The 26694-nt window shown below is 41.6% G+C and overlaps 2 protein-coding genes across 10 annotated transcripts; one reads left to right on the top strand and one right to left on the bottom strand.

The window, feature by feature from the left end:
- pcm1 (pericentriolar material 1) lies at positions 1–23299 on the bottom strand. Of its 9 annotated transcripts, none has more exons than XM_005936755.3 (40): positions 23100–23299; positions 21798–21912; positions 21130–21378; positions 19717–20043; positions 18414–18584; positions 17827–17946; positions 17422–17608; positions 16973–17082; positions 16453–16726; positions 16216–16363; positions 15682–15897; positions 15331–15497; positions 14211–14428; positions 13099–13241; positions 12881–13010; positions 12169–12339; positions 11851–12029; positions 11449–11670; positions 11103–11361; positions 10826–10971; positions 10548–10744; positions 9603–9783; positions 9212–9516; positions 8841–9002; positions 8517–8573; positions 8135–8307; positions 6735–6866; positions 6051–6180; positions 5467–5634; positions 5241–5338; positions 4551–4685; positions 4245–4448; positions 4087–4146; positions 3846–3996; positions 2465–2625; positions 2312–2375; positions 1987–2195; positions 1783–1875; positions 1511–1634; positions 1–1304 (listed from the first exon to the last, which is right to left on the bottom strand). In XM_005936755.3, exons 2-40 carry the CDS (start codon positions 21891–21893, stop codon positions 1279–1281), a joined length of 6363 nt encoding a protein of 2120 aa, XP_005936817.1. In that variant the 5' UTR covers positions 21894–21912; positions 23100–23299; the 3' UTR covers positions 1–1278. The 9 variants fall into 9 exon arrangements, with proteins under 9 accessions (XP_005936817.1, XP_042082393.1, XP_042082394.1 ...); XM_042226459.1 differs by having other exon boundaries at positions 23128–23288; XM_042226460.1 differs by having other exon boundaries at positions 23149–23287.
- A 39-nt stretch (positions 23300–23338) lies between these two features.
- On the top strand, positions 23339–26173 carry sart1 (spliceosome associated factor 1, recruiter of U4/U6.U5 tri-snRNP). The gene is made up of 2 exons (XM_005936756.3): positions 23339–23517; positions 23685–26173. The coding sequence occupies exon 2, from the start codon at positions 23692–23694 to the stop codon at positions 25999–26001; it is 2310 nt and encodes a 769-aa protein (XP_005936818.1). The 5' UTR covers positions 23339–23517; positions 23685–23691; the 3' UTR covers positions 26002–26173.
- Positions 26174–26694: the final 521 nt, after the last annotated feature.

The following is a 26694-nucleotide window of genomic DNA, read 5'->3' as shown; positions in this document are numbered from 1 at the left end:
AAAAAAAAAAAAAAAAAGCCATTTCAGGCAGGACTGTTTTGTCTTGTCTAAATCCACCAACCAGGAAAAATAAAAGACTAGATGGGCAACAGCTCAGCTCATTACATTATTACATCCTGTCACACTTTCATGAGCACAAGCCTTCCATCCATAGATGCAGACCACCTCCTGCAGAATAATACAGCTCAGTATTTCAGAGAAGGCAGACATCCTGAACTGGACAATTCATGCTCAAACAATCTGCACGAATAAACTAAAACAGGCCAGAGAAACAATATTTCTGTATGACTGGGTGAACTGTGCCTTTGATCTATTTTTTTCTCTCCAATAAATCCACTTCATGTTTTTTAGTCGGCTAAGTAGATATTTATGTTACTAACCAGTTGAAGTGGCATACCTTATATTTACCTACATTCACCAACCACTTTATAAAGTGATATATACATACATATTTTTAGATATAATTATATTTGTTCAGTAAACTATGTAGATGACAGTTCATTCAAATTTAGTGGTATCAAGAAGAAGAGCAAACAATCAATGAGCAGTAATGGAGATTTATCGTTATGATATATGTAGTGACCACATGACAAAACCATGTTTGAAAGTTCCAGCATTTTATTAATTAAAACTCATTACTGTAGCCAACATTTTAAATACATGGAAAGACTAACCATTAACTGAAACAGTATATAAAGAGGAGTGTGAAGGGACAGAAGCTGAGTTGGAGGTTAAAGGTGTGTTCAAGCTAAAGAAACATTTAGCTGAAGTCAGCTGTCATCTCTTTGTAAATAGGAACCAACTTCAGAAAAGGTGAGATGTACAGTAACAGTAAGGCCAGAGCAAGACAAATAAAACATTAAAAAAAACCAAAACAAACAAAAAAAACCAAAACATCACAACTGATATCGAACCGATCCCAGAACCATGGGAGAAAAAAAAAAATCTAAGGCGGATCTGAACAGGAGCATCAGCACTATAGCGATTCAAGCAGAGGATTAACTGTTGTGATCCAGAGCATAGAAGAAAATTCTCCGCTCCAGATTATCCATAAATCACATTAAATATTCAGGGATAAAATTAACCCAAAAGTGTTGTTGTATAGGAGTACAAGTCTTAGTATTATCTGTTGCACATGTGTTTGTTAGAGAGTCGCAAATGATTTGCAACTTTAAACTATCAGATTAAGAGTTAACAATCCTACAACCAGAACAGGTTTTAGGGTTTTAAAGTATAGTGTTGCTAAAAAACAAACAAACAAAACATCTGTATAATTCTTTAAGCATCCTGGGCAGCAGCGGTTTCTGAAAAATAAAAGAGCAAAAAAAAAAAAAAAAGGGTACAATTTACTGTCACAAAAAAAAGCTTCACAGTTTGTTTATGTATCGACTTAAAAGCTGCTCGGGTCTGTGGATGTCTGCCGAGAGACGGCGGCTTTGCTTTTGGCGAAATGTGTGACATCTGCACAAACAAAACTGCGATCTTGACTGACAGAGACTGTAATCCATACCTGGTTCCTTCAGTGCCTGCGCGTTTCCCACCAGCCCAGTCAGCAATTCAGTGTTCCCGTTGAGGATCTCTACCGACAGGTTGTTATTCTGCTGCTCCTCCACGATCCTCTTCTGCAGCTCCTCCTGGTGTTTACAGCACACAGACACATTGTACAATCAGACACCTTTTGCCACGGGGGTGGGGGTCATGCCTCGGCTTTTAAAATGCTTGCAGTTTGAATTTTAACTGAGCGTTTTTTTGTTTGTTTTTTTACTGTTAGTCTTTACGCACCTCACACATGACTGTGAGCTGTAGCGGTAAGTCGTCCACCTTAACAAAGTCGTCCTCATCAGACTTTTGGCTCGCGTTACCAGATCCCACCTCCTGAGCATAGACCCAGAAAAACAAAAAAACAAAAGCAGCAAATTAAGGTTTGACATTATTTCTACAACAGGAAGGGGAAAAAAGTCACATATAGGTCATATTTGGACTTACATCCACACTGATCATGACGGGAGAGTCTGTGTCTGGGCTGCTTGTGGTCGTTGCCTCCTTGGTGACATCCTGACCTTGGTACATGGTGGACTCCCTCTCTGAGGCAACAGCAGAAGCCCCAGCTTTGCTCTCCTCCTCGGGGCTCTGGCACTCCACCCTCTCATGCTCCTCCACTCCAGAATCCACAGTCTCAACTGACCTCACGATTTCTGCAAGACAAAGTTTGTGAGTGTGCAAAGAGAGCCCTAAAATATTCCTGACAAGTTTACTATCGCGCACTGGCCGGGATCGAATTCCGCTGATGAATACGTAGAAAAAGCCTCACCGTCATCATTCTCCGAACTCCTCTGTTCAGTTCTTATCTCTTCGGCTTCGCTGGCTGCTGTACCCTGGAGTACAACACAATTACACAGTCAGACTAAGAAGAAGCTGCTTAATAATGTAAGCTACAGCTGTTGCACACATCTCCATGGCGGACCGTGGCTGTGCTCTCCTGCTCCGCCTGTCCGTCTGCAGAAGCCTGTAAGGATGTTTGGACATCCACAGGTCCTGCTTCAAACTCCTCGATTTCCTCCTCTTCGTTCTCATCCTCCCCACTGCCATAGTTAGTCAGCGCCTGTGTCTCTGCTTTGGAGAGACCTGAAAAGCAAAAAAAAAAAAAGTGAAAATGAAACGGCAAAGGGGTCGGGGTGCAGGTTTAAGTGAGCAGCGATTCTCTGTTTTGATTCCCAGCTGGTTGGCCATTTTCCAGGTCGTTTTTACTGTTTGTTCTTGAATAAAGGCGTAAAATCCCAAAAGTATGTGCTTAAAAAAAACCTTTAAAAAGAAAAAAAGATAATGACCTTTGGGTTTAAAACTGTAAGAACATTTGAAGATTCAAAAACATTTAAACGCAATAAATTATGATTACAGATAAAGAGTAATTGAAATATTTGCACCATTTCAAGGGCACCAATCACACTGCAGATACCTTTTATTATTCTGTACTCAGGGTCTGATATCTTTCAATTTGTATGCCTTTTACTGAAGCAGCCTTTCAGATCTACTAAACAGCAGCTCATTTAACATGCAGCCTCTGTTTACCTGTTAGAGACGTGGCTGCGATTAAAGTTTTTTAGAATAATGGTGTTTATTGAGCAGCTTTGTAATTGCAGAAAACACGGCATCAGAATTAGACAGCTGCACTGAAACGACTCCACTTCAGCCAGCGAGCAGAGACACTAAATTTTCCAGAGATGTGCTCCCCCTCTGGTTTGTACCACACTGCATGATAATGAGCACACATACACCTAAAAGGTAAACTACTACTTGAAGATCAAAGAAGACCAAGAAGTGCTGACTCTCGTGGTCAGTTACCTGACCTCAAACTCCACCTGTGGGGTGGAAGAAAAGAAGGAGAAGAAAGCGGAACTTTCTTAACACGACAAGAAGATTTTCGGAGCATCGTTGGGTCATGCGGGGATAACTCAGGCCGTCACAGTTCGAGGGCTGCAGTTATTAAGTCAAAACTGAGGCGTGATCAGACATCACGAGAAAAAGTTGCCAATTTTGTGTCATAAATACTACAAAACCGAGTAAAGAGCAAGAAAGTGAGGCTGAAAGAAACCTTTAATGTAAAGTTCCTATCAGAGTGGTTATCGACCATTTCAAATCACAGGATCATAATTTGAATGTTTTTTTGTTTGCATTTTTAAATATTTAGACTCTTATCACCTCAGAAACAACCTGCCTGACAAGTAACATAATTTACTGTTTGCAAATTAAAGCAAAGGGCTGAATTCTGTTCACTGAACATTTTTAGCCTGAGGACCTAAAGTTATTCACAAGAACCGCCTTTTCTTACTCCACTTTTCACTCACTGATTGACAGAGGCACTTCCCGTCCACCTTCTTCATCCTCATTATCCTCTTCAGCCTCCGAAGCCTCACTGCTCCTGCTGTTCTTCATCTGCGTCTGCAGGTAAAGCTCCTGGGAAGCAGAGGCACCTCCCTGCTCAGCCTCATCTTGGTCCTGGAAGACAGTGAGAGACATTGTTGTTACAAAGATTAATTACTGACAGTTTCACCCAATAAAACAGTCATCGGTGTGAAGATTACCTACCTTGTCTTCATCTGTGTATGCTGGAGAAAGAGATTTATTGCCACCACCGGCTGTATTATTCTAATACGGAGGAATAAATAAACACAGCATTAAAATTAGGATCATTCAAGCTAACATTGCATTACAAATGCTTGGAGAAAGAAAACAAAAGATGTAACCTTCTGACTGTGTTTGGCTTTACTATGCTGCTCAGCCCTGTTCTTATTTTTGTGTTTGGCTGCCAAAGCGGTGCCGCTGCTGTTGTCCAAATCCTGCATGAGCCTGAAGAAGGCCAGTTCATTGAAGAGGATCTCTGAAATCTCCACGAGCAGGTCCTCCCCGCAATCCTTCAGAGTACGGCCGACAAATTTACTGAGAGAGTCCTGGAAGAAAAACAAAGAGCGAACCGTCAGACAGGCAACTTTTCATGTGATCCAGCTGCGCTTGTTGAGGCAAATTTAGAGCAAGGCTGGCATCGGTCCTACCTGCAGTATGCCTCCCAGCTGTCTGTGGAAAAAACGGACAAACTCTTTGCTCTCGTCGTTTTGCTGGGTGAGAGTGAGGACCATGCGCCGGACAGAAGTCAAGAGCTGGACGGAGCACACCTCGTCCATGTTCTCCTGTGAGAAGAAAGACGGACAGTGACGAGTCATTTTAGTCTTCAGTAACTGCTCAGAAGCGCGAACTTTACTGACAACCGAACGCACATTAGAGCAGTGTGTGGACAGCTATCATTCTCATTTCCAACTCCATATTTTATTCTTGGACTTTGCATGAGTCACAGTTGAAATTAATCCCCGTTTCTCTTATATTTGGTGCAAACCCTCAGTTCAGCCTCTGTGCTCAATGCTATACACCTGAAAGACACACCTTATTAAAGACTGGAAAAACAAGAAAATCTGAAACTGAGGGTTTAGAGCTTCTTTCTTGCAACCATGTACATTTTTGAAAACTGGGAAGAGTTTAACATAATCATCTGACATTTCAAAAGTATATAGGACAGAAAATATTGAAAAGGTTAATAGGTGCCACTTAAAGGCTAATTTGTTCAATACACATTTAGTTTAATAAGCAATTACTAATAAACCACAATGTGTTTTGCTTCTGTTAAGCACAGAAAATTCACGTCACTTGAATATTAGCAAACTCGATTCACTGTCTGTGGTTTATCCTACCTTAAGGAAGGGAATGACTTCTGTCATGATGGCTTTGATCTGACGATCCAACTGCTGGGTGTCGATCTGAGGGCAGTGCACTTCACCTCCTGCAGCTCCTGATCACAGAGAAATATATATATTAATTCAAAACGCCATCTATTTATAATAAACAGCCATAAGAAAGACCACAATTAGCCAGCCACAGGCCTTCGTTGTACACATGCAGGGTCTTGTGATTAGGTACCTTCGAGGTGCTCAGCAGGGTTAGCAGAAGGACGTTCAGCATTTGAGACGTCAGAAGTGCCTGCACCTGCAGTGCTGGCGCTGCAGGGGTTAAACTCAGCTTTAAGTTTCATGCGCTCATATTCCCTAATCCTTGCCAGAGCTTTATCTAAATGAATCACCGTGTTGCCTGTCAGAGCCGCACAGAAAGGAGAGGGAAAAGAGGAAAAAAGGGGGGGGACACACCAAACATTTTACAATCAGTGAAGCAAGAGAAAAAGAACAGAATAATAGATTGTTTTGTATCTGTAAACAGGTTTACACCTTGGGATCAAACAATGTATGGCAGCCTTGTTCTCAAGTTATGATAGCAGGCCAACAAGTCAAAGTTTTACATTGCCAAAAAGTCCTGTTGTTTACTTATTGATCCTGACGTGTAAACTGATTGGTTTACCAAAACCAGCACTAACAAGCCCAGCGGGGGGGAAAAAAAGCAAGAGGAGGTACCAGATTTGTAGTTCAAGGCAGAAGGAAAAACGTTTCAGATGAATACCTCCAAGTGGAACTTTAAAAAAAGAAATTTTCCCCAAATACATTTATATATACCCAGGTCATCATTAGCAAAAGGTTCCAGGTTGGAGGAGGTTGACATGGTGCTGTCGTTGTCCACAGATTCTGCATCATCCCTCTTCTTCATTGTGTCTTGCGTGATCCTCAGATTTTTCTCCACCACCTCCTGAAAAAATAATTCAGATTTGAGGCACATACACTGTGGTCGCCATTTTTTTAGCATGGAAAATTAGACATTTCATCCATCACTCCTGAACGAAGCCATTATTTAGACAGACAAAAGCCTTGGCTCCCAATTAGTACAACTCTGGGGACCCTGGAGAAGAACAAAGACCACATGTCTGATCTGGCAACAGACGCACAGGCAGAACAGGGTCATTTTTTTTCCTTTCTCTTTTTCCTTTTTTGAAAAAATACTTCTGACGCGTGCCGTCAAGTTAAACTCAAAGACAATGAAGATCGGGGAGGGAAAATTAAAGTCAGAAAATAAAGAGGGACATGGAATGATGAAAGGAGACAAGACGAGGTGGGATGAAAGGAGATGAGGCCGAGAGAGAAATTAAAGAAAGGTATAATGAAATGTAAGAAAGAAAGCGAAAGGGAAGGATGACAATGAGGGATGAAAGGCTTCAGAAGGACCAAAGCGACATGGAAGCAAGAGAAAGGAGAAAAAAAAAAGTGTGAGAATGCCATGCTGGGAAGCAATAATGTTTCTCTTACTGCATCACTGGTAGTCAGGCTCTCGCTGGGTGTGAGCTCAGACTGAGAGCCGGCAGCCCAAACTGCAGGACCAAGATGGGGCATCTGGTCTTCGGTTGCACTCCTCTCGGCTAGATGCCTGCTTACTATGTCCTGTAAGAAACACACAGAGAGGATATCATAACTGTTAGATCAAGTGTTTCAGTGTCTCTATCTGCCCATGTCATGTCACAGACATATAAACATTACAGTGCATGCAAAGACACAAGCTAGAGAGAGTCCATGAAAAAGGAAGCCCATCAGCAAAAACAAAAACTGAAGCACTAACAAACACACACACATAACCCTAAGTTAACATCCCACCCGGCATGATTTCTTTATCTTGTCCACCATTGCTACTGTTTTGTGTGCATATGTCACTGTACCTGCCATGGCAAAGAGCTACAGCGCTGAACTAGACAGCAGTCAGGAAAAAGAGAGGAGGACAGCCCAAATTCCAGTAAAAATAAAAAATATTCACCCCTCACCTTTATTTGAGTTAATACTGTAATCTCTAAAATTGACAGGATACATTTAACCAACTTCATGCAACTCTTGAACTTAACTTCCTTTTATGCATGTGGCTAGAGACTGGCCACAAAGTCAAACAATGTTAGTTCCTCTTCAAAGAAAATTTCACTAACCCTGGCTACCAGCAGCTAACACAGGCTTACTGCATCAAAACAGCAATGCTTACTTACAGAAAAGTTCAGGATCTCCTCACAAATCGCCTCAGTATCACTTATCTGACAGAAGTGAGCTTCACTGGCTCATCAACTCATATCAGACTCCTTTCACAACAAGTTTTACAGCCTCCTCTAGAGTAAATAGACTTGGACACATGCTGACAGCTAAGGTCAACCACAGACTGACAGCCTAGACTCACTATACATGAATTATTACAGTGAAAAAAAAAAAGTTTTATTTCCATTATTTCAGTTTCATAATCATCAGAAGCCAAAATCACATGATTAAAATTTGATCAATCTACCTAGTGGAAATGCAGCCAGATATAGCTCTAAAAAATAAATAAATAAATAAAAATTTAAAAAAAACTAATTTTGAAAAATATGATCTGTAGCCATCGTCAGCTGTAGCTCTAGTCTCAACAAAAAGCAGAGATACTTTCAAACCTCTTTCAAAGAGGTGTTCCCAGATATTTTCAGACGATTGTAAAAATCAAGTCAGTGATCAAAGTTATCTTTAGTACTTGACAGACTGTATTTACAGATGTTCAGTGCCACATTCTCACACCGAATCCTCTTTCCAGCCAGATGGAAAAAGAAAAGAAAAAAAAAAAATCACCCAAAAATCTTATTATGTGAACCCAGGACATTGGATTTAAACAGCAGTTGAACATGTTGTGAAAATTTTGAGCCTACCTGTAGGGAATACAGTGCCCTCTGGCGCAAGTAGTCCGTGTTGAGCAGCTGCAGTTCGTGGAAGAGCTCAATGAGAAAGTGTGGCCGGGACTCATTCTGGGATATCAAAGTAGCTACTTCAGAGTAAATGGTCTCCCTCAGCGTTTCAAACAGTGAGAAGTCACTGCTTGCATCTGAAATTTAAAGATGTGACACCCTTACAGACAGATATTTGCAAACTGCCACAAACAACAGAAAATACCATACAAAAAAACTACTGACTATTTTCACAGCTAAAGATTTATCCTGCACACATCTTTAGTTAAGCCAAAAAGGAGAAGAAAACAAAAAAGCCCATCCATGAGATAGTTAAGTAATGCTAAGATCTGCATGGTGACTTTACCTGGTGCTTCAGTGCATGCAATTCTGTTAGAGAGGAAGGGTGTTCTCCAAGCATAGGCTGTGAGTAAGATAAATTAAAATTGACAAAAAAAAAAAAAAAAAAAAGGAAATTAACCCAAAATTAAAATGAAATCTGTGGTTATGAAGAATGTGCCAAGTCAATTACATATATATTAAAATAAAAAGACAGGGTGTTATTATGAAAGAGAAAGAATAAACATTCTACAATAAAATAATGTGGATCATAAATAAAAGAAAACACACACAGAAATAACAGAGGAAAAGGAGGGTGCATTGATTTTACTACAAGCAGCTTCAGCCATACCAGAGGAGAGGTCGTTCCGTTTGCTCCCAAGCTTAGCCTTGCTGTCCAGCTTTTCTTGAGTAAGTTTGTCTAAAAGACTCTGATTGTGCTCCTTCTGGTGGCACGTGTCTGCCCTCTCCTGGACAGAGTCTGCAGTGCTGCCAACACTGTCGCTCTCATGACCTGAGGGAGCCACCAACAAATGAAAAGACACATACTGATAATGTTTCTCATATCAATAATTTGACACTTAGGTAAGGAAATGCAGAAAAATGCCCCTGAAGATAAACTCACAATACAATGGAACTGAATTCAACAGCTTTTAAAAGGAGCTTCCTGCATAAAATATTCAATTGGCCTCTCAGCATTGTGCAGCATTCCACTTTTAATACCTTCACTGTTCTTGCCCTGCCCTTTGCTCCTCCTGCGGCGGCTTTTGGGAGTCTTGCTTCGGGAGGCCAGGTTGGCTTGTGCGGAGGCCTTGCGCCCGGTTTTAAAAGTCTTTGTGATGGTGGTGGGATCGACCGGCTCGGGCATGCTGCTTAAGCTTTCCTGCGACCCCTTGTCAAAGTCACGATGTCTTGATTGGTGGTTGGCAAAAATGGGAGAGGAGGAGGGAGACTCTCGGGCCTCAGCGTTAGACAGTTGATGGCGAGTGATATTGTTTGAGTAGGAGGTGTTAAGCCAACCTGCCGCCCTAAGGCAGGGAAAAAAAGAAGGTATTGATAATAATGTTCCATAAAGAAACACAAATGAGTTTTCAGGCAACATTGATTGCCATACCCTCTCTCTGTAGAAGTGTTAAGAGGAGAACGCTGCAACGGTGGAGGGAAACTCAAGTATTCTGTTTTGATTGAAGTGTTGGGATCTGACTGCTGCTTCTGATGTTCAGGAGTAGCCTGACCTACTGCACCTTGAGGAAAGTCACTCATGGAACCAGGGAACAGGGGATATAAATTAAAGCCTTCAGACAGAAAGAAAAAAAAACAACAACTTAGATTAAGATGGCAATTAAGCAATTAAGTCATTACAGTGAGATTTTTTTACATTTCACACCTACTGAAGGTCCCCTTTGAATATATTAACCATTTCTAAATCAAATGCACCGATTGAAAATGTGTAATTCACACCAATAATAACATTTTTTCAATAGTGTTTATGCCAGAGCAGTCACTGGAGGTTATACTTTTAATTTTAGAGTGGAAAATAGGATTTCTGGCCAAGTGTAAAATTTGGCTTTTATAGTACATCATAATCAATAATTCTGGTTAAAAAGTGAAAATCCTTGTGCAAACTTGGCCCCTTCACTGTCCACTTTAAAAACAAGTCTTGAAACCCATTTTTCCTCCTTGGCATATGACACAGTATGACCCTGATTTTATTGTTTTAAATGTAATTCTAATTATCATTTTATACTATTTTATTTTTTTTGCTATTTGTGCTAATTTTATTATTTTAAATGTCATTTTAATTATCATCTTATTTTTATTTATTTATTTTTTACTTGTTAAGTGTATCATTTCTGGCATGTCAAGTGTACAGCACTTTGTGTTCAGCTGGGAGTTGTTCTGAAAGTGCTATATAAATAAATTGCTTCCTTGCTTGCTTGCAAACTTCCTCTCTTTTCAGACTCAAAAATATTTGCCCCGTCTGTCGTTTCTATTACACAAAAATTCAAAAATTATTTAGAGAATTAAACTCAAAAGCTGATAAATTTTCATATCATACTGGGAGGAAATGGGGATGTCATGTTGTTGGCTGAAGGATGCAGGGTAGAGGAGAAGGGGAGGAAGAAACCAGGAGAGGCTGGAGGGCCGGAGCTGGATTCCTGGGATGATCCCTGCTTCTGGGTTTGCCAACCTGCTGATGAAGACGAAGGCATAGGCTGCTGCTGGTGAAGAAGGTCATTGAGGACCTGCTTTAGTCTGAAAGAAAAGTGACATCATGTAGTTTCTGTACTTCATAGACTTAAAGTGAAAAATACATATTGAAGTTGCTGTTTTCACCTCTGGATATTGTTCTGTTGCCAGGCCAGCTGGGTGTAGCACTGGTGTAACTGGTGCATGATGAGCTGAACCTGTGGTGATGACAGGTTGTTGGGCAACATGCTGTACTGACCCGTCAGCAGAGTTTGTAGCATGTATGATAGTGTCTGTGGAAACAGGTGAGACACAAAAAGAATGCTTTTCACTTGTTGACAGCGATTTTAATCCAAACACTGGACACAAACTTCAACCAAAGAGCATTTCAGCATCTGTGCATGTATGTGCTGAGTGCACTAACCTGCTGGTCCTGCAGGAGTGTCTGACACATGCTGGTGCTGTAGTCCAACTGTCTCTGTAGCTGGTTGACCTGTTCCTGCCAGTGATACGAGCCCTCGGTGAAGGAGAGCTCCGAGGCCCAGCGCAGGTTTTCTTGTCGCCGTGTGCCCCCCTGCTGGCTTCCAGACTGGTTCAAACTTCTTGACTGCTGCTTGGCCTTAGTCTTGTTATGAAGAAGCCCACCACTGTCACTGGAAAAGGCTGCCGGAGGCTTCAGATTGCTGCAGACACACAAAAAAAAAAAAAAGCATGTAAATTATTGATCACTACACAGTGACATAAATCCTTCTTTTGCCACTTTGTCTGACCTTCCTTGATTCTTCCTGTTACTGTAGGAGCACAGGTTCCTGCTTGGTGAGTAGAGATGAATGTCATCATCAGAGGTGCTATCTGTACATTCTTCCTGCTCTTCTTCTTCCTCTGCGCCCATCTCCGAGCGATATTCCTCCTCATCATCGTCATCGTCGTCATCATCGTCATCATCGTCATCATCCAGGTGGCATGGAGAGGAACCCCAGGTGGCCATTGTTCTAATAACAAATCATGAACAATGGTTCAAAACGTTTGTGAAACAATGACAAATGACAACCTAGCAGAGGAAATGCTCTGCATCCGAAAAAGAGAGCATGCGTTACACACTTTCGCAGCTATTCATCTTCAAAAAATTATTATCTCATGAGACAGACCCCCTAGAACAGAATCTCTCCTACCTTTCATCCCTGCTGACAGGCTGTGAGGGTGTAGCGATGCCCTCTTGATCTTCAATCTGGCAGGCAGAGTCTCCAAGACCACTACGCCTCTGGTGTTCAGCCATCAATGACTCTAAGTGCTTTCTTCGCTGTCTCAGTTCTTCGCGCAAAATTTGATGGCGACGCATTTCTGACCAAAGCTGCCATTTCAAAGCAAGAACAGAAACGATCAGTGGATGTGGATTATTCTCAAAGTGTAAAGTGTGTTCGATATATCACAAGAGTTGGTTTAAATATTTAGCTAGCAGGTGTTTTGTCGTCTATGGTGGAGTCTGTCACCTCATTGTCAGTGACTGAAGAAGTAGCTGCTTCTGGGGCTGTGGCTTTGAGTACGGCTGAGTTTGTTTTGGCTCCAGACGATGGAGGAGCCGGGGCGGGTGCAGGAGTGGAAACTGCAAGTGGAACCTTCCTCAGCAAACCCTGCTGACTCACCGTGCTGGACACAGATGACTGGAAGGAAAACCAGCAGAAATACTGTTTACATCTGAAAACAGCTCGTAACACCTGACTTCTAAGCACAATGGCAACATGACATGGCCAACTGTGTTGGAATAAAATCTGTGGTTACAGTTACACTGGATTAAAATTCAATTTGTCATATAACAAAGCAAAAAAAAAAAAAGACTTCTGAAGTATGAGTATAAACAAGAGATCAATGTTTTAATGTTACAAACTTTATCTACTAACCTTATGTTATGTACATTTTTCTTAGTGAGTTATTTTTAGAAATTTCAAGTTTGTTTGTGCCATTGGTTGGCTTTGCCATAACTGAGCTGCCTCCAGTCACTTGTGTGTAAACAACAACACAGGTGGACATGAACTGAATCCACAAAATTCAATTTCAAGTACTAAGAATCAGAAATAAAAAGCATTACTTACTACATTCTTAAAGCATTAACATGTCAGTTTTTATACACTGAGACTGTTCCCTTTGCCACCAGTCCTACATATAGCTGCATGTATGTGTATTACCGTAATATGAGTCAAGTACCTGAAGGTCAGGGCAAGCCCACTGCAAGTCCTGGATCTTGCCTTGGATTTCAATGAGCTTCTGACGCTCTTCATGAAGCATCTTCAGCTCCTGCTTCTGCTGACGTAGCTTCTCCTCATATAGCTTTTCTCTGTCAGAAGAATAGGGTGGGACTGATGTGATGCAACTTCAAAGTCAAATAAAGGGTTTTCAAAAAAAATATTTTTACAGTTCTGTACCTGGCTTTGCTGGAGAGGGTAATTTCTCTGGGACTCTGTTTTGATCCTGCTCCTAATGTCCCTGGCACAGAAGCCCTGGTGTTATTTGGCTGCTGGCGTAAAGCTTCATCCTCATTAGTTGTTGTTCCATCTGTGTCATCACTCTGGATACACACAGATTGGGTCAGTGCTTCTTCACTAAAATAGTCAGTCGTTTATGATCTAAGGGAACAGTTCAACTGACTGCTTTAAGCGTCTTTAAGAGTCTTTTCCCATTTTTCTTGCAGTTGCAGGTTTGTTTGTTTTTTCATTTTTGTTTTCTCATATTCCAACAAACTAATGTCTTATGTTTATTTAAAACATAAGTAAAAGTAATGGTTGTTGAATTTGTCTCCAAAAATCCAAAACATTTCTACATGTCTACTCATGTCTAAGTACTCTTACTGAATTCCACCTAAAAGCTTTGGGACAGTATCAGTGGTTCAGCTACAGCTGGTAGGGTTAGCATTTAAAGCTTGGAACACTCTGTAATCTGTTAAGTCGCTTCGTATTTCAATAGTGAACCTAAACATAAGTCCCATAAGTACCAATAAAGTGCATGCAAGCAACAGATTCCTCAGTAGTGGGATAAAATGATTAATTTTACACACATTTACAGAATCAGAGCCTCATGATGGTTTACAGTGGTTGTTGCTGGGTTTATTTAATGACAGTTTAATCTGGAGTGTCTTTGCTGTTTATAGCGATCGTGGCTCAAGAGTTGGGAGTTCCCCTTGTAATCGGAAGGTTGCCGGTTCGAGCCCCGGCTTGGACAGTCTCGGTCATTGTGTCCTTGGGCAAGACAGTTCACCCCTTGCCTACTGGTGGCGCCAGTGTCCAGCAGCCTCGCCTCTGTCAGTGCGCCCCAGGGTGGCTGTGGCTACGATGTAGCTTGCCATCACCAGTGTGTGAATGCGTGGATGACTGGATATGTAAAGCGCTTTGGGGTCCTTAGGGACTAGTAAAGCGCTATATAAATACAGGCCATTTACCATTTACAGGTAGTTTGGATTTAAAAAAATCTTTTTACTTTGTTAAGCTACACCCAACTCATGACCACAGAACTTTGAGCATTGTTCTCTCATCTTTCTCACTTGAACCATGGCCACCAGCTCCTGCAGCTGCCACAGTTTTTGTTTCGCAGTCTGTCGATGGACCTTCTGACCAAAACCAGCTTCATTCCCAAGGCTGCTCCTCCGACTAGACTCCGATGCCTCGCTGTCTGGAGCCACAGCCTGCGCCCCTCGCTCATTATCAAGACCATCTTCATCCTTCAACAAATTATAGGGGATGTCTCTGTTGTACTGGCAGTCTAAATCAAAGCAAAGTTACAGGAGTATCACTTACAGATCACAGAAAAACAAAACAAAACATTGGTCTGACTTTGACTTTAAGTGGCTGTTCAAGTCAAAGAAATAAAAAATGAAGGTTAACATTATTTTATACAATGGTCAAAACACAGCAGAAGACAACATATATAATGAGTTTCTCATACATAGGATTTTATTTGGGCATGCCACCAGGTATTTTAACCCTCTCGAGGCAGGCGTTGCTGATTTGCAACAGTTAAAAACTAACAACCTGATTACCCCACATACATATTTTATGAGTTGTTTTTTTTTTTTTTTTACTCAGAAGTACCACTGCAGGACTTGGTTGTGCGTTAGCAACAAAAAGTTTAATTTGAGCCTGAGAGGGTTAAAGACTCTCACGAATGCTTGGTGCCTAATTTTTACAAATTTTTCTGCAGCCTGACGCCGGTTATCTGGCACCGCTTTAGTCTACAGGAAGGATTTGACAAGATTTGACATGGGTTGTCAAACAAGCGGCAGACTTTCACACCAGCATTACAAACTCAGACTGTACTACAGTCTGAGAGAATGGTTGGTGAGCAATTTTTACAATTTTTTCTGCAGCAGTTTAGCAGCAGTCAACCTTGTTGCTTTTATTTTTAAAGTTTAAACCCCAAATGTTAGATAGCCCCGCAAGTCCTTCCCATGTCATATTTTCCCTACTGGCTAGCTCAATCTGTTATGTAATTCAGGTGCCGTACTCCAACTACACCGTCTTGGACTGAAACTAAAATTAAAAAATTAAGTGCAGTATAAGCTTATATAAGCCTATTATGACTAACTCTGTTATTCAACTCACATATTCTTATTTATAAAATAACACTAACACCATCAAGTGTGTGTCAGTCTGTGCAGTGTGTACCTATAGCTGAGGGGATGTTGAGGCTTCGAAGGTTTGCTGCTGACCGGTTGTTGATCTCACATTCAGTGTTGAGCCTGCCGTCCCGGTTGTTTGTGGCGCCACTCCTGGGGCTGCGCCCGTTGGTCAGGCTGTTCAGGTCTGCCCAGTTCCCACTGCGCTGTGGGTTCCTAAACAGATAAGGTGCAGTGACCGTTGCGGTGTAGAATTACTTACACACAATCACCTAATTACTAATGCTATCATATTGCAACTTGGAACCAGTGACAATAATAACCATTTTAACAAAAGATACTGAACTTGTTAACAAAGATTAAGAAATTCAAAAAACATTTTATTCATTAAGTTACCCACCTGATGTTAGTTACAGGCTGGCGGTTCTCCTGCTCCGAGTCAAACATGGCCTCAAACATCGAGCCATCCTCCGTCTCATCTTCCTCGTCCTCCTCCTCATCATCGTCATCTTTCACGTTTTCATTTACTGCGTCTACCATCATATCAGAAGTCTGCTCGTAGTACTGCACCAACTCTCGCAGTTCATTCAAGCGCTTGTGGACCTCCTTCAGCTTCCTGCAGGAAGTGAATGAAATGTGAGTATATGCTAGGTTTAATCATTCAAAATTAAGTGACAGGCCAGGAAAATATTTTCACATTTCTCTTCCTTTTCAAAGGCTAAAGTATAGAAAAAAGAAAATAAAGACTGCCATAAACGAGGAGGTCTAGTGTCTTGTTCAAGAGCACTTTAGAAAAGGATGAAACTTGTCAACAGGAGGCCGTGTAGAAGGTTTTGTGACGTCAATGTTATACTATATCCCCACTCCCTGTAAAGCAACCTGCTGTTGATATTTGACCTGCCTATTCAAGCTGTGTCTTTGTTTGCGTACGCACCTGAGCTTATCTGCTGAGTTGGAGCTGTCCTGCTGTTGTGTAATTGAAGGATGAAAGGAAGTTGAGGCTGAGGCCCCAGAGGTCAGAGTGGATGGAAACTCTGAAGATCCCCCCATACTCAGACTGTACTGTGCTGACAAGCCGCGACCTGAGTGAATCCACACGCAATTCATCAACAACTTTAGAAGAATAAAAGCCCTGTAATGGTTGAAAAGAATGCCTTAAAAATACTCATACGCGAGTTATTATTGAGTGTCTGGTCTCTGAGTGAATGCAGCTCCTGCAGGATCTTGTCCATGGTCTGCTTTTTGTCTTGGAGTTCCTGGAGTTTGGTGAGTTTGGCGCTGGCAGCTGTTGCTCCAGTGTCTAGACCAGTGTGTGGGCCAGAAGCAGAGTGGAGGAGCGGCCTGTGTTGAGGGGGGCCAATAGGCTGCGGAGTCCTAGACCAGCACACCTCTCTGGAGAGGGAAAGACTCTCTGCCTGACGCCGGTTATCTGGCACCGCTTTAGTCTACAGGGAGGATTTTTCAAGATTTGACATGGGTTGTCAAACGAGTGGCAGACTAACGCCATTCACACCAGCATTACAGATTTACTCCCAGACGGTACTAAACAAATAGTCTGACATGACTGGCTCTGATGGAACTGATATGAATCTAATGTAAATCTAAAGTCTGTAGACTGATGGCTCAAACAGAGGGGATAAAATTATATGATTTATGGACATGAGAGAGTAGATTTACAGTTTCTACCATACCTGAGAGTCATGAAGCTGGTTGTGGAACCGCTGGATCAAATCGTTTAACTCATCATTGAGTTCTGAGGTGATGCTCAGACCAGAAACGCTGCCTGTGGTTTCTGTGACAACTAATAACAACAAAGAAATTAAGAAAAAAAACAAAACAAAAAAAAAAACAGATTTATTTGTGTCAGTCACTGAATATAAATTTCAACTCTTAACACCTTTACCAGAGAATACTGATTAATGTTTGTAAATACATTAGCTCTGCTGAATAAATATTTCCTGAGAATATTCCATCTAAGATGTCAGGAATGCATAACCGACCGTTTGTGAGACAAATCGTTTTAAATTTTTCCTCTAAGACTAATTTACACAATGATGTGATGTGAATGATCATTCTAACCCTACACACTAATAGTCTGTACACAGTGATTATGCCTGTCACTTTTTACTGTATATCTCACCGGTGTCTTCAATCACAGCGAGTGCCTGCTCTGCACTGTACTGCATGGCCATTAGAGCTTCCTGTCGGCCCTGCAGGGCCCTGAGCTGCTCCTGCTGCTCCAGCATCTTCTTCAGCAACTCGTGCTGCTTACGCAGATTCTCCAATTCTTCTTTCTGGTCAGCACGCATGGCTTCTGGCCTTCCTCCCTAACAATGCACACCCACAGACAGTCAGCATTATTTTACCAAAAGCCATGTTAACAATACTGTACTGCTACTGAACAAGAAGGTTAGAAGAAATAAATAAGACAAGATAAAAGCCAGAGGAGGGACAAAATGTTTAGTTTCCATTTTCTCATCACAGAACTCAAAGACAAAACAGAGTGTGTACGTACTGCACATATGTATATAACAGCTGTACATACTGTTGCATTTGAAGCATCTGAAGATCGAACTTCTGTGTTAAGAGAAGTGCTCTCTGCCACTGAACCTGAGCCAACTGCAGAGTCCAGCGTCCCCACATCATCTTCCTCATTCTCCTGTGCCTATAAAAGCAGCAGAGAGAACAATCAGTGATTGTAAAAAAGGATAAAAATCAAAAACTGGCATGCCTATATACTCCCTCTCGACTGCAATAGATGGTGATGATAATTAATTGGTAGACTACAAGGCTTAAGACTAAAATGTATCTTTCTAGAAATTTTAATTTCTCAGAGAAAATATTAAATAAAACTACACAAAAAATTAATAATAATAAAAAAATCACAGAACAATAAAAAATGGTAGTTACAGTTTTTATAGCATATTATAGCTTAAAATATGATTAAACTATTTATTAAATAGCGTGTGGAATAGCCCCAAGACAACAAACTACTGTAGTTATGAAGAAGCCAAATTTGTAAAAGTAAATAAATAAATAAATAACAATAATAATTTCCAAATGATGTTAAAAGCATGAAGCAGATTCTAAAAGATATTCGGGTGGAGCTGAAGAAACAAATATCAAATTTACCAGCATTTTCTGCAGGAACCGTAAATAGGACTTCTCCTGCTCCTTGAGGTGGTCGATGAGATGAGAAAGACGCTCCACGTTGGCCGGCACGTCATTTTTTTCCACCAGGTCATCCCGCATGGAGCTGGCCTTACTGATATACTCGCGGATCTGTACCAATTTGCTCACCACCTGAGACCAAAGAAAGAGAGGAGGGTGGTGTAAGGGTGTGGGTTTCAGATTGAAAATAAAGAGTAGACTGAGAAAGACTGTAGGATAGGTGAGCAAGCATCTGTAAGGAAGGCTCAGACTGGGCTAAACAAGGGCAAGAAAGGGGGTTGGGCGGAAACACTGGGCACCGAGGGTGGCATATTTATAAAGTGCCCTAAATACAGCCTCGTTTCAGCTGCACTGGCTCTCCCTCACTTTCATCCTAGTTCTCGTTTCTCAGAGTTGAGTGCAGTAACACACGGACGACGACACATATATGTATGGTTAGGTTATTTCACTTGCATAAAATATAAATATCAAGAAAAGATGAAAAATTTTCATTGCATCTCAGTCAAATTAACTATAAACACAAATGTGTGTGTTTTTGGTAAGTGCCATTTACCTCCAACACTTCAACAGTCCACACTCTGTCTTTGCTGGAGGTCTTGTACCTGCCCCATAAACTAACTATAATTGCTATTCACCACGTGTAGTTTTAAGAAGCTGGTTTTAGGCCTTGTTCCTTGCTTGCAAACATTTCTTTGCAGCATCTGAATGTTAATATTATATACCACAGATAACAATATAACCCCTTTTTTGCAATTTTACATTGAGTAACATTCTTAAACTTTTAAAGTAGGCATTCATAGCAACTAAGCATCCACTCAGCCACTGCAAACTGATATTAACTTATTGTTAGATGTTCCAAAGTTTTTTTCGCTGAAGTTTTTCCAATTTATGAATTATTCAAATGATATTGGTTGCATCCACTTCAAACATAGTGTTGCATTTAAAAATAACAAGCAAGTTAGCAGTTTCAATACTTCACATGTCATCTTTGTCCTGTTTTGATCAATACAAGGTTTCAATGATGTTCAAACATGTTTAACACACTGTTAAAGATTCAAGTTCCCAAATAGATCTCCTCTAACTGCTTGAAAAAGTCTTATTTTCCTCATAGCACCATAGGCTGGTCAGAGTTTTCCATCATTAAAATTCCCATCTACTTAATGGATTGATATGTCTGCAAACTGCTCTCCACTCAATCATCAAAACTCCAAGACATCAAGCGGACATCAAACAACAGATCAAATTAGTAACAACAAAACATTACCTGGCTGCTGTCTATTCTTGGCTCTCCTCTGCCATGTTCCCTGTGCAACGAGGGCAATCCGTCTGTGCTGCCATGACCGAGCCTCGGAGGTTCCTTCGTAGGAACGACAGGAGTTAATGTGTCTCTGAGTCCTTGGCTCTGCTTCTTAGTTTCCTTGGTGATCGCTGGAGTAGCCGGGGCAGAGGAGGAGGGGGGGAGCAGCTCCTTGCTTTTGTTAGTGTTTACATGCAGAGGTAGGAAGTTGTAGGGCTTCTTGTTCTCGACAGCTAACTGGCGCTGGTTGTTGGCAGCTGTGACGCGCCCCTGGGAGTCACTGCCGATGCTCCTCTGAGTGAGAAAAGTCATCACAAATCAGACAAATCACCACTCAAAGTTCTGGGTATTTTTTTTTTTTTACTTCACTTCACGCAAGTGAAGTAAATGTTCAGAATTTTGTTTCTTTAAAGCAAACATCTGACAAAGGATAAATGAATATTGTAAAGGTATGTAATTTTATTTATATATTTATCTAACTGCCTTTTTTTTTTTTTTTTTAACCCTCTCCTCAACTTCTAGCTTTCTCCACTGATGAAGAGCCAAACAAATAGTTATATATTAACAATCTACTCTTTTGCTTTCTCCATTTACAATCCCCAAATTCATCTCCCACGTTTGTGTGCCGCTCTGTCATTCTGCCACCTACACTGGTGCAACAGAACAAGGTCAGTCAAACAACTCTGTATCAAACTATGAAAAATATTCTGCTATCACTTCCCGCAGCGACTGCTGAAGTGCCACAGCAGATTTAATCACTAACTTTTTAGTTTGACGGTATGATAAGTGTAGCCTGACAGATACTGGGACTTTTGAGATCATTGCCATATAAATCAGTTAATAAACCTGATGTTTTAATGAATCTGACTACTGAATATTTTTGTTCCCAACCGGCAACAAAAACAACCAAATTTTTTAAGTGAAACAAAGAAATACGAAGGCTGGGACACCCGAAGCTGAAAAATAAACTGTCCCTGACTCTGGTAGCCAAGCTATAACATTTTTTTGTGTCATTTCCCAGCTGAAATTTATACCGATGATATGTCTGCAACCTGCTCTCATGAGCCAGTATGACTTGTAAGCCTTACTCTATTCCTGTGGCATGCATGTGCATTCCTGTAATTGTTTTTCCTAAAAGACAGCAGCCATATTCATCCAGTCACAGGAAACACTGTCAGATTATAAATTCTGTATTGTGTTACTGCACAACAGCTCTTTGAACAGAAATCAAAAGCAACAAATGAAGCCAGTCAACATTTTTATACAACACCACCACCTGAGACGGGACATAGGTGTCATATCACTAACAGTAAGTCATGCAAGCCACTTTTTAGTAATCTATCACAGTAATACCCATTAACAAAAAGCAAAGTATTTTACCTCGTCCAGGTCTGTAAAATTGATCCTCTGCCGGAGTTTGTCTAGTTCAGCCTGGTCCGGTACAGACATTTGGGTCGTGTACTTCATATGGGGGAAGGAATGAGGAGTGCGTGCCCTCCTGCGACCTGCCCCAGGAGTGGACTCTGGCGAAATATCATTAGTGAGGCGGCTTTCCACCACCGCAGCTGACAGCTTTTTCTTGTTTTTCTCTGATGATCGGTTGGCTTTCTTCTGCTGTACACCCCAATCCTTAGGAAAGCACACAAAAAAAACAATATTTGAGGTTAATTATTATTCAAGGTAAAATCAATGAAATTTATTTATTTTAAAGGAGAGTGCAGTTTAACATAGTTCCAAAATGGACATGAAACTGATCAGAATCAGAATGAGAGAAGCTTTATTAATCCCATAGGGAAATTGATTGACAATTAATTACATAATAACATAATACTATCAAAACTAAAATACACAGTGTAAATAGCATACAAAAGAAAGTAGGATAGACGGCTATAAATGGGAGTTACCATAGCGTTTATATCACTTGGTAGAAAAAAAAAGATAATGAGCTGTACTTCAAAAAGAGAAAAGCCCTTTATGGTCATTGTACATGTACAATGAAATTATGGGGCTTCTACCATTCTAACATTCAGCATTGGGCCAGCCCTTACCATGTTGTTCAGCCTATCTTCAAGACTGCAATTGCTTACAGTCCAGTTGTGCAGCTCTTCTGCACTGTCATCAAAAGGTGTACCTCCAGTTGCCATGCTACCCTCCTACAGCTTGCTGAAATTCACAACAATGGTCATGCTGGTCAGCACAGAAAAAGCACTCAAAATAAGTAAGAAAAAAAAAGTAACACACAACTATATCAAAATGACACCCCGTGTGGTTAAGCAAACGCTTCTTAAAAGCTTGCTGGAATCCACAACAGAAAGACACCACACTGAACCACGGACTGAATTAAATCAATTTCTTCAATGACAGACAGGGCATTACGCATCTCATTAAAACGAACTTGAACTTGTTCATAATTTAACTTTATGACTAAGGTCACTTGGCTAATCGTATTTAGCTATTAATAACAACGTACGGTTGATTAAACAGGCTCTGAATAAAACTTCATCAACGCTTCACATGATGGACAGTCACAGTTAACGGTAAAGCTAAATATGCATCAGTTCTTACCAACAGAGTTTAATTAGCGGCTTTATTTTAAAGCTCGAAAGCATCAGTACCTCTGCGCTGATCACATAAACGTGCCGTCTGTTTCGGTACCCTGTCTCTGAGCGCTAGCTACCGTTTGGTTATTGTATGTGGCCCGCTCGGATTCCCGGGGAAAGCTAAGCTATGACATACTCCCCCCAGCGCGCGGCGGCTTCTAGCGCGAGCTTCATTCCTGTACTCCGCAGGACAATTTATAATATTACCAACAAGAAGTCCAGCGACGAGTATTGCAGCAGCTGGTGTTGGCTATAAACACAAACCTTAGTATCAGCGTACACATCATATTTGCTAAACTTCACTAGCACAACACTTGTGACCTAGTTCCGTCCCGCAATCGCCATGGCAACCCCGACTAACCCGTACCAGCTAACCCGATGTTTAACGTTTACGCTGGTCTACAAAAGAATGAGAAAACTAGTGTTGCTAGCGAGTGGCTAAAGCTGTCAAGCTTGCCGATGGAGCTGGCTAGTACTAACCAGCTCACAGGCTCGCCGTAGCAGCTGCTCGCAGTGCAGCTAACTTTAAATGTATCGGTAAAAGTTCGATCTCACAAATATCTCGCATAACGACAGCTGAAATACACTTAAAAGCTGCAAATTCGGTCATTTATGTGGATAACTTAAGGTCTGAATAACTTCTGTGCCACCGCACATTAGCATCAACGTAGCTGTACCAAAACGTATCATGTTAAGTGATGGCTTTTGGTCATTTTGTTAGGACTGCACTTGCTAAGGTAGCTAGCTTACGTTCCAAGATAAGAAACGGTGGTGTCACCGTTCAGAGCCAGAAACGGACAGAGATGTTGTTGCCCGTCGTTGTTCTTCATATACGCCAGAAAAAGCTTCACAGATTCTCTCTTCGTCCGGTGAAATCCATTTAATTATTAGCAACGTTTCCGAGACGCACTAACTAATGGACGCGTCCCTAGCGTGACATATACACTCCCGCACGGCAGGCGGCGACGTCAGCCTCTGGCTGACGATCGCAGGAAGTGCGTTTTCAGGAAACAGCAACACTGTCGTACGCTGTTTTTTGTTCTTAAACTTACACGAACGTGGTGTGAGGTTATTTACACTGGCCTGAAGAAAGCATACAGCCGACCATTCTAGTCCCTTACCGAGATTGGATTTTGAACGCAAATTTCAATCTTTGCCTTCGAACTACGTAAGTTGTGGCTTCGGTTAATGACTTAGTTTTCGTAGCTTATGTAAGCTAGTTAGCAAGGGAAAGCTAACCGCTTTCTCGTCATCAATCAAATCTTAAAATTGTCAAAGCTAGCGGTTTTATTTTTCACTGCTTGCATTTTTAATTGTTGTTGTTGTAATTTGCAGATAAACGATGGGTTCGTCTAAGAAACATAAGGAAAAGAGCCGCGATAAGGACACAGAGGAGCGCCGTCGTGAACATAAGAAACATCGCCACAAGGAGCGCGACAGAGACACTTCGGACCGAGACAAGGAGAAAAGAAAGCGCTCCAGGTCCAGGGAAAGAGGCAGACGGGAGAGCCGTGGGAAGGGTGAAAGGAGCAGCGGGGAACCACGAGTGAAGAAGGAGAAAGTAGATGCGGGATATGAGGAAAGCAATACTGAAGTGCAGCCTCAATCTGCGAGCGGAGATGCATCTCTCAGCATCGAGGAAACAAACAAACTCAGGGCAAAGTTGGGTCTGAAGCCTCTGGAACTGAATGAGAACAAGAAAGAGCTTGGGACCAAAGAGGAACCCATGGTTGCAGAGACCATCAACCCCGTGGTCATCCAGCAGCAGAAAGAGATGAGAGAGAAGCTTGCAGCTTTGAAGGAAAAACGCATACTCAACCAGAAACTGGGGAAAGTCAAAACCCTAGCTGAGGATGACTGGCTGGATGACACATCCTCCTGGGTCGAGAGAAGCAGAAAGCTGGCAAAAGAAAAAGAAATGGCAGAAAAAAGAGCCAAACTTCTGGAAGAGATGGATGAAGAGTTTGGTGTCAGCAATCTGGTAGAGGAGGAATTTGCTCAGATTAAACAGGATGCGTACACATCTCGAGATTTAAAGGGACTCAAAGTGCAGCACAAAGTAGAGTCTTTCTCTGAGGGCCAGACTGTCATCCTGACCCTAGAAGACAAAGGTGTTTTGGAAGAGGAGGAAGATGTGCTGGTAAATGTGGGACTGGTGGACAAGGAAAAAGCAGAAAAGAATGTGGAATTAAAAAAGAAAAAGCCAGATTACAAACCTTACGAAGAAGAGGAGAGCGTTGACGACATGGTTTCGTTTAAATCTCGCTCTGTTCTGTCAAAGTATGATGAGGAAATTGAAGGTGAGAAGAAAAAGAGCTTCCGGTTGAATACAGGTGGTTTTGCAGATGGAGAGCGAGAGCGCGAGCTCCAGGCCATGAAAGAAATGCTGCGAAATCAGGCCCAGTCCTTGGAAATGCCTGCGCTCTCTATCGCCTCGGAGTACTACACACCACAGGAAATGGTGGGCTTTAAAAAGACAAAACGTAGAGTGAAGAAGATCAGGAAGAAGGAGAAGACATCCACTGCAGATGACCTTCACCTCGATGACACCCGCAGCTCTGACTTTGGCTCCAGGACACGTGGCCGAGGCCGCAAACAGGAGGATGATGAAGACCAAGAAGTAAAGAAAGAGGAGAAGGAGGTGACGCATGAAATCCCCCTACTGTCTGACGACATCAGGATGGCAGAAATGGACATAAGCGACGATGAGGAATTTACCCCTCCTGAGCCAGCTGTAATTGAGGAGGATGAGGCAGAGCAGGAGCTGCAGAAGCAGTTGGAGAAGCAGAGGAAGCTGAAGCAAATGCAGCTCCTGAAAGACTCTGGGGCGAAGGTGGCAGAGCAGGTTAAGAAGCTTGTTAAAGATGACAATGAAGACGATCCTGACAAGAAGAACAACATTGTGTTCAATGCTACCTCAGAGTTTTGCAGAACCCTGGGCGATATCCCAACATACGGACTGTCAGGCAACAGAGAGGACCAGGAAGACATTATGGACTTTGAACAGGAGGAGGAAAAAGATGATGCTGGAGGTTCAGACTCTGACATGGATGAGAATGTTGGATGGAGCACAGTTAACCTGGATGAGGAACAAAAACAACCAGATTTCGCCACAGCCTCTGCCACCATTTTGGACGAGGAGCCCATCGTCAACTCCGGCCTCGCTGCTGCCCTGTTGCTGTGCAAAAATAAGGGTCTGTTGGAGACTCAAATGCAGAAAGTAGCACGTGTCAAAGCGCCAAAGGGTGCCCTGCCCAATGGCGACTACTGCATCGAGGACAAGATGGGCTTTGATGACAAGTACAGCCGCAGGGAAGAATACAGAGGCTTCACGCAAGACTTCAAGGAGAAGGATGGCTACAAGCCTGACGTCAAGATTGAGTACGTGGATGAGTCTGGGCGGAAACTCACTCCAAAAGAAGCTTTTAGGCAGCTCTCCCATCGATTCCATGGAAAGGGGTCTGGAAAAATGAAGACTGAGAGGAGGATGAAAAAGCTGGAGGAAGAGGCGTTGCTGAAGAAGATGAGCAGCAGCGATACTCCTCTGGGAACTGTGGCTTTACTGCAGGAGAAGCAAAAATCCCAGAAAACGCCATATATTGTGCTTAGTGGGAGTGGAAAGAGTATGAATGCAAACACCATTACTAAATAAGCATAAGTGTATTATAATTGTGTATAATTAACGTAGAAACATTCAAGTACATAGATAAAATACACCACACACATACACATCTTTTAATTAATGTCTGCGATTTAATGTCCTAGTTTATAGAAGCTGCATTGTTGTGTTGAAGAATTGTTCAATAAAATCAGTACAATTCAGAGGAAGTGTTTGGTTTTTCCTTGTGTTTGGAATTTACATGATTAATTCAGATCACAGCTATATTAAGTCATAAAAACAAAATTATTTCTCTAATATTGTAGGTTATTTACTTTACCACAAAAAAGATTACTGTACCTGTGAACTAGTGCTATATAAAAACCTGGATATATTGAATTGAGCACTGTGTTTAAAATGCCTTTTAGTTTCATGAAAGCTGTTTGAGTAGGGTCTGTAATTGTGCCCTGGCAAATATAGCAGGTGCATTTAATTTCAATATTTTTAATGGAAACTACATGACAGGAATTAATGCAAACATAAGAATGCATTATGGGTGCACACATTGACTATTTACCCAAAATATAACAATATAAACTCACTGGCCACTTCTTTTCAAATACTTGTTAATAAAAAATGTCTAATAAACCAATCAGATGGTGTAGACATACTTAAGATAACATCCTGAATTTGAAAATGAGCACCAGAATAAGGATGAAGGGTGATTTCAGTGGCACTGGTGTTGGT

This window comes from Haplochromis burtoni, unplaced genomic scaffold (genome assembly GCF_018398535.1).
Source record: "Haplochromis burtoni strain Fernald_Lab_line unplaced genomic scaffold, NCSU_Asbu1 Contig_213, whole genome shotgun sequence".
NCBI classification, from domain to species: domain Eukaryota; kingdom Metazoa; phylum Chordata; class Actinopteri; order Cichliformes; family Cichlidae; genus Haplochromis; species Haplochromis burtoni.
This window is presented reverse-complemented; position numbering and strand designations above follow the sequence as displayed.

Coding starts and splice junctions, on each gene's coding strand:
- pcm1 (XM_005936755.3), bottom strand. CDS start 21,893: ATGGCAACTGGAGGTACACCTTTTGATGACAGTGCAGAAGAGCTGCAC. Junction 17,083..17,421: donor CGCTGTGATTGAAGACACCG/GTGAGATATACA, acceptor TGTTGTTATTAG/TTGTCACAGAAACCACAGGC. Junction 15,498..15,681: donor CAGCCTGTAACTAACATCAG/GTGGGTAACTTA, acceptor TTATCTGTTTAG/GAACCCACAGCGCAGTGGGA.
- sart1 (XM_005936756.3), top strand. CDS start 23,692: ATGGGTTCGTCTAAGAAACATAAGGAAAAGAGCCGCGATAAGGACACA.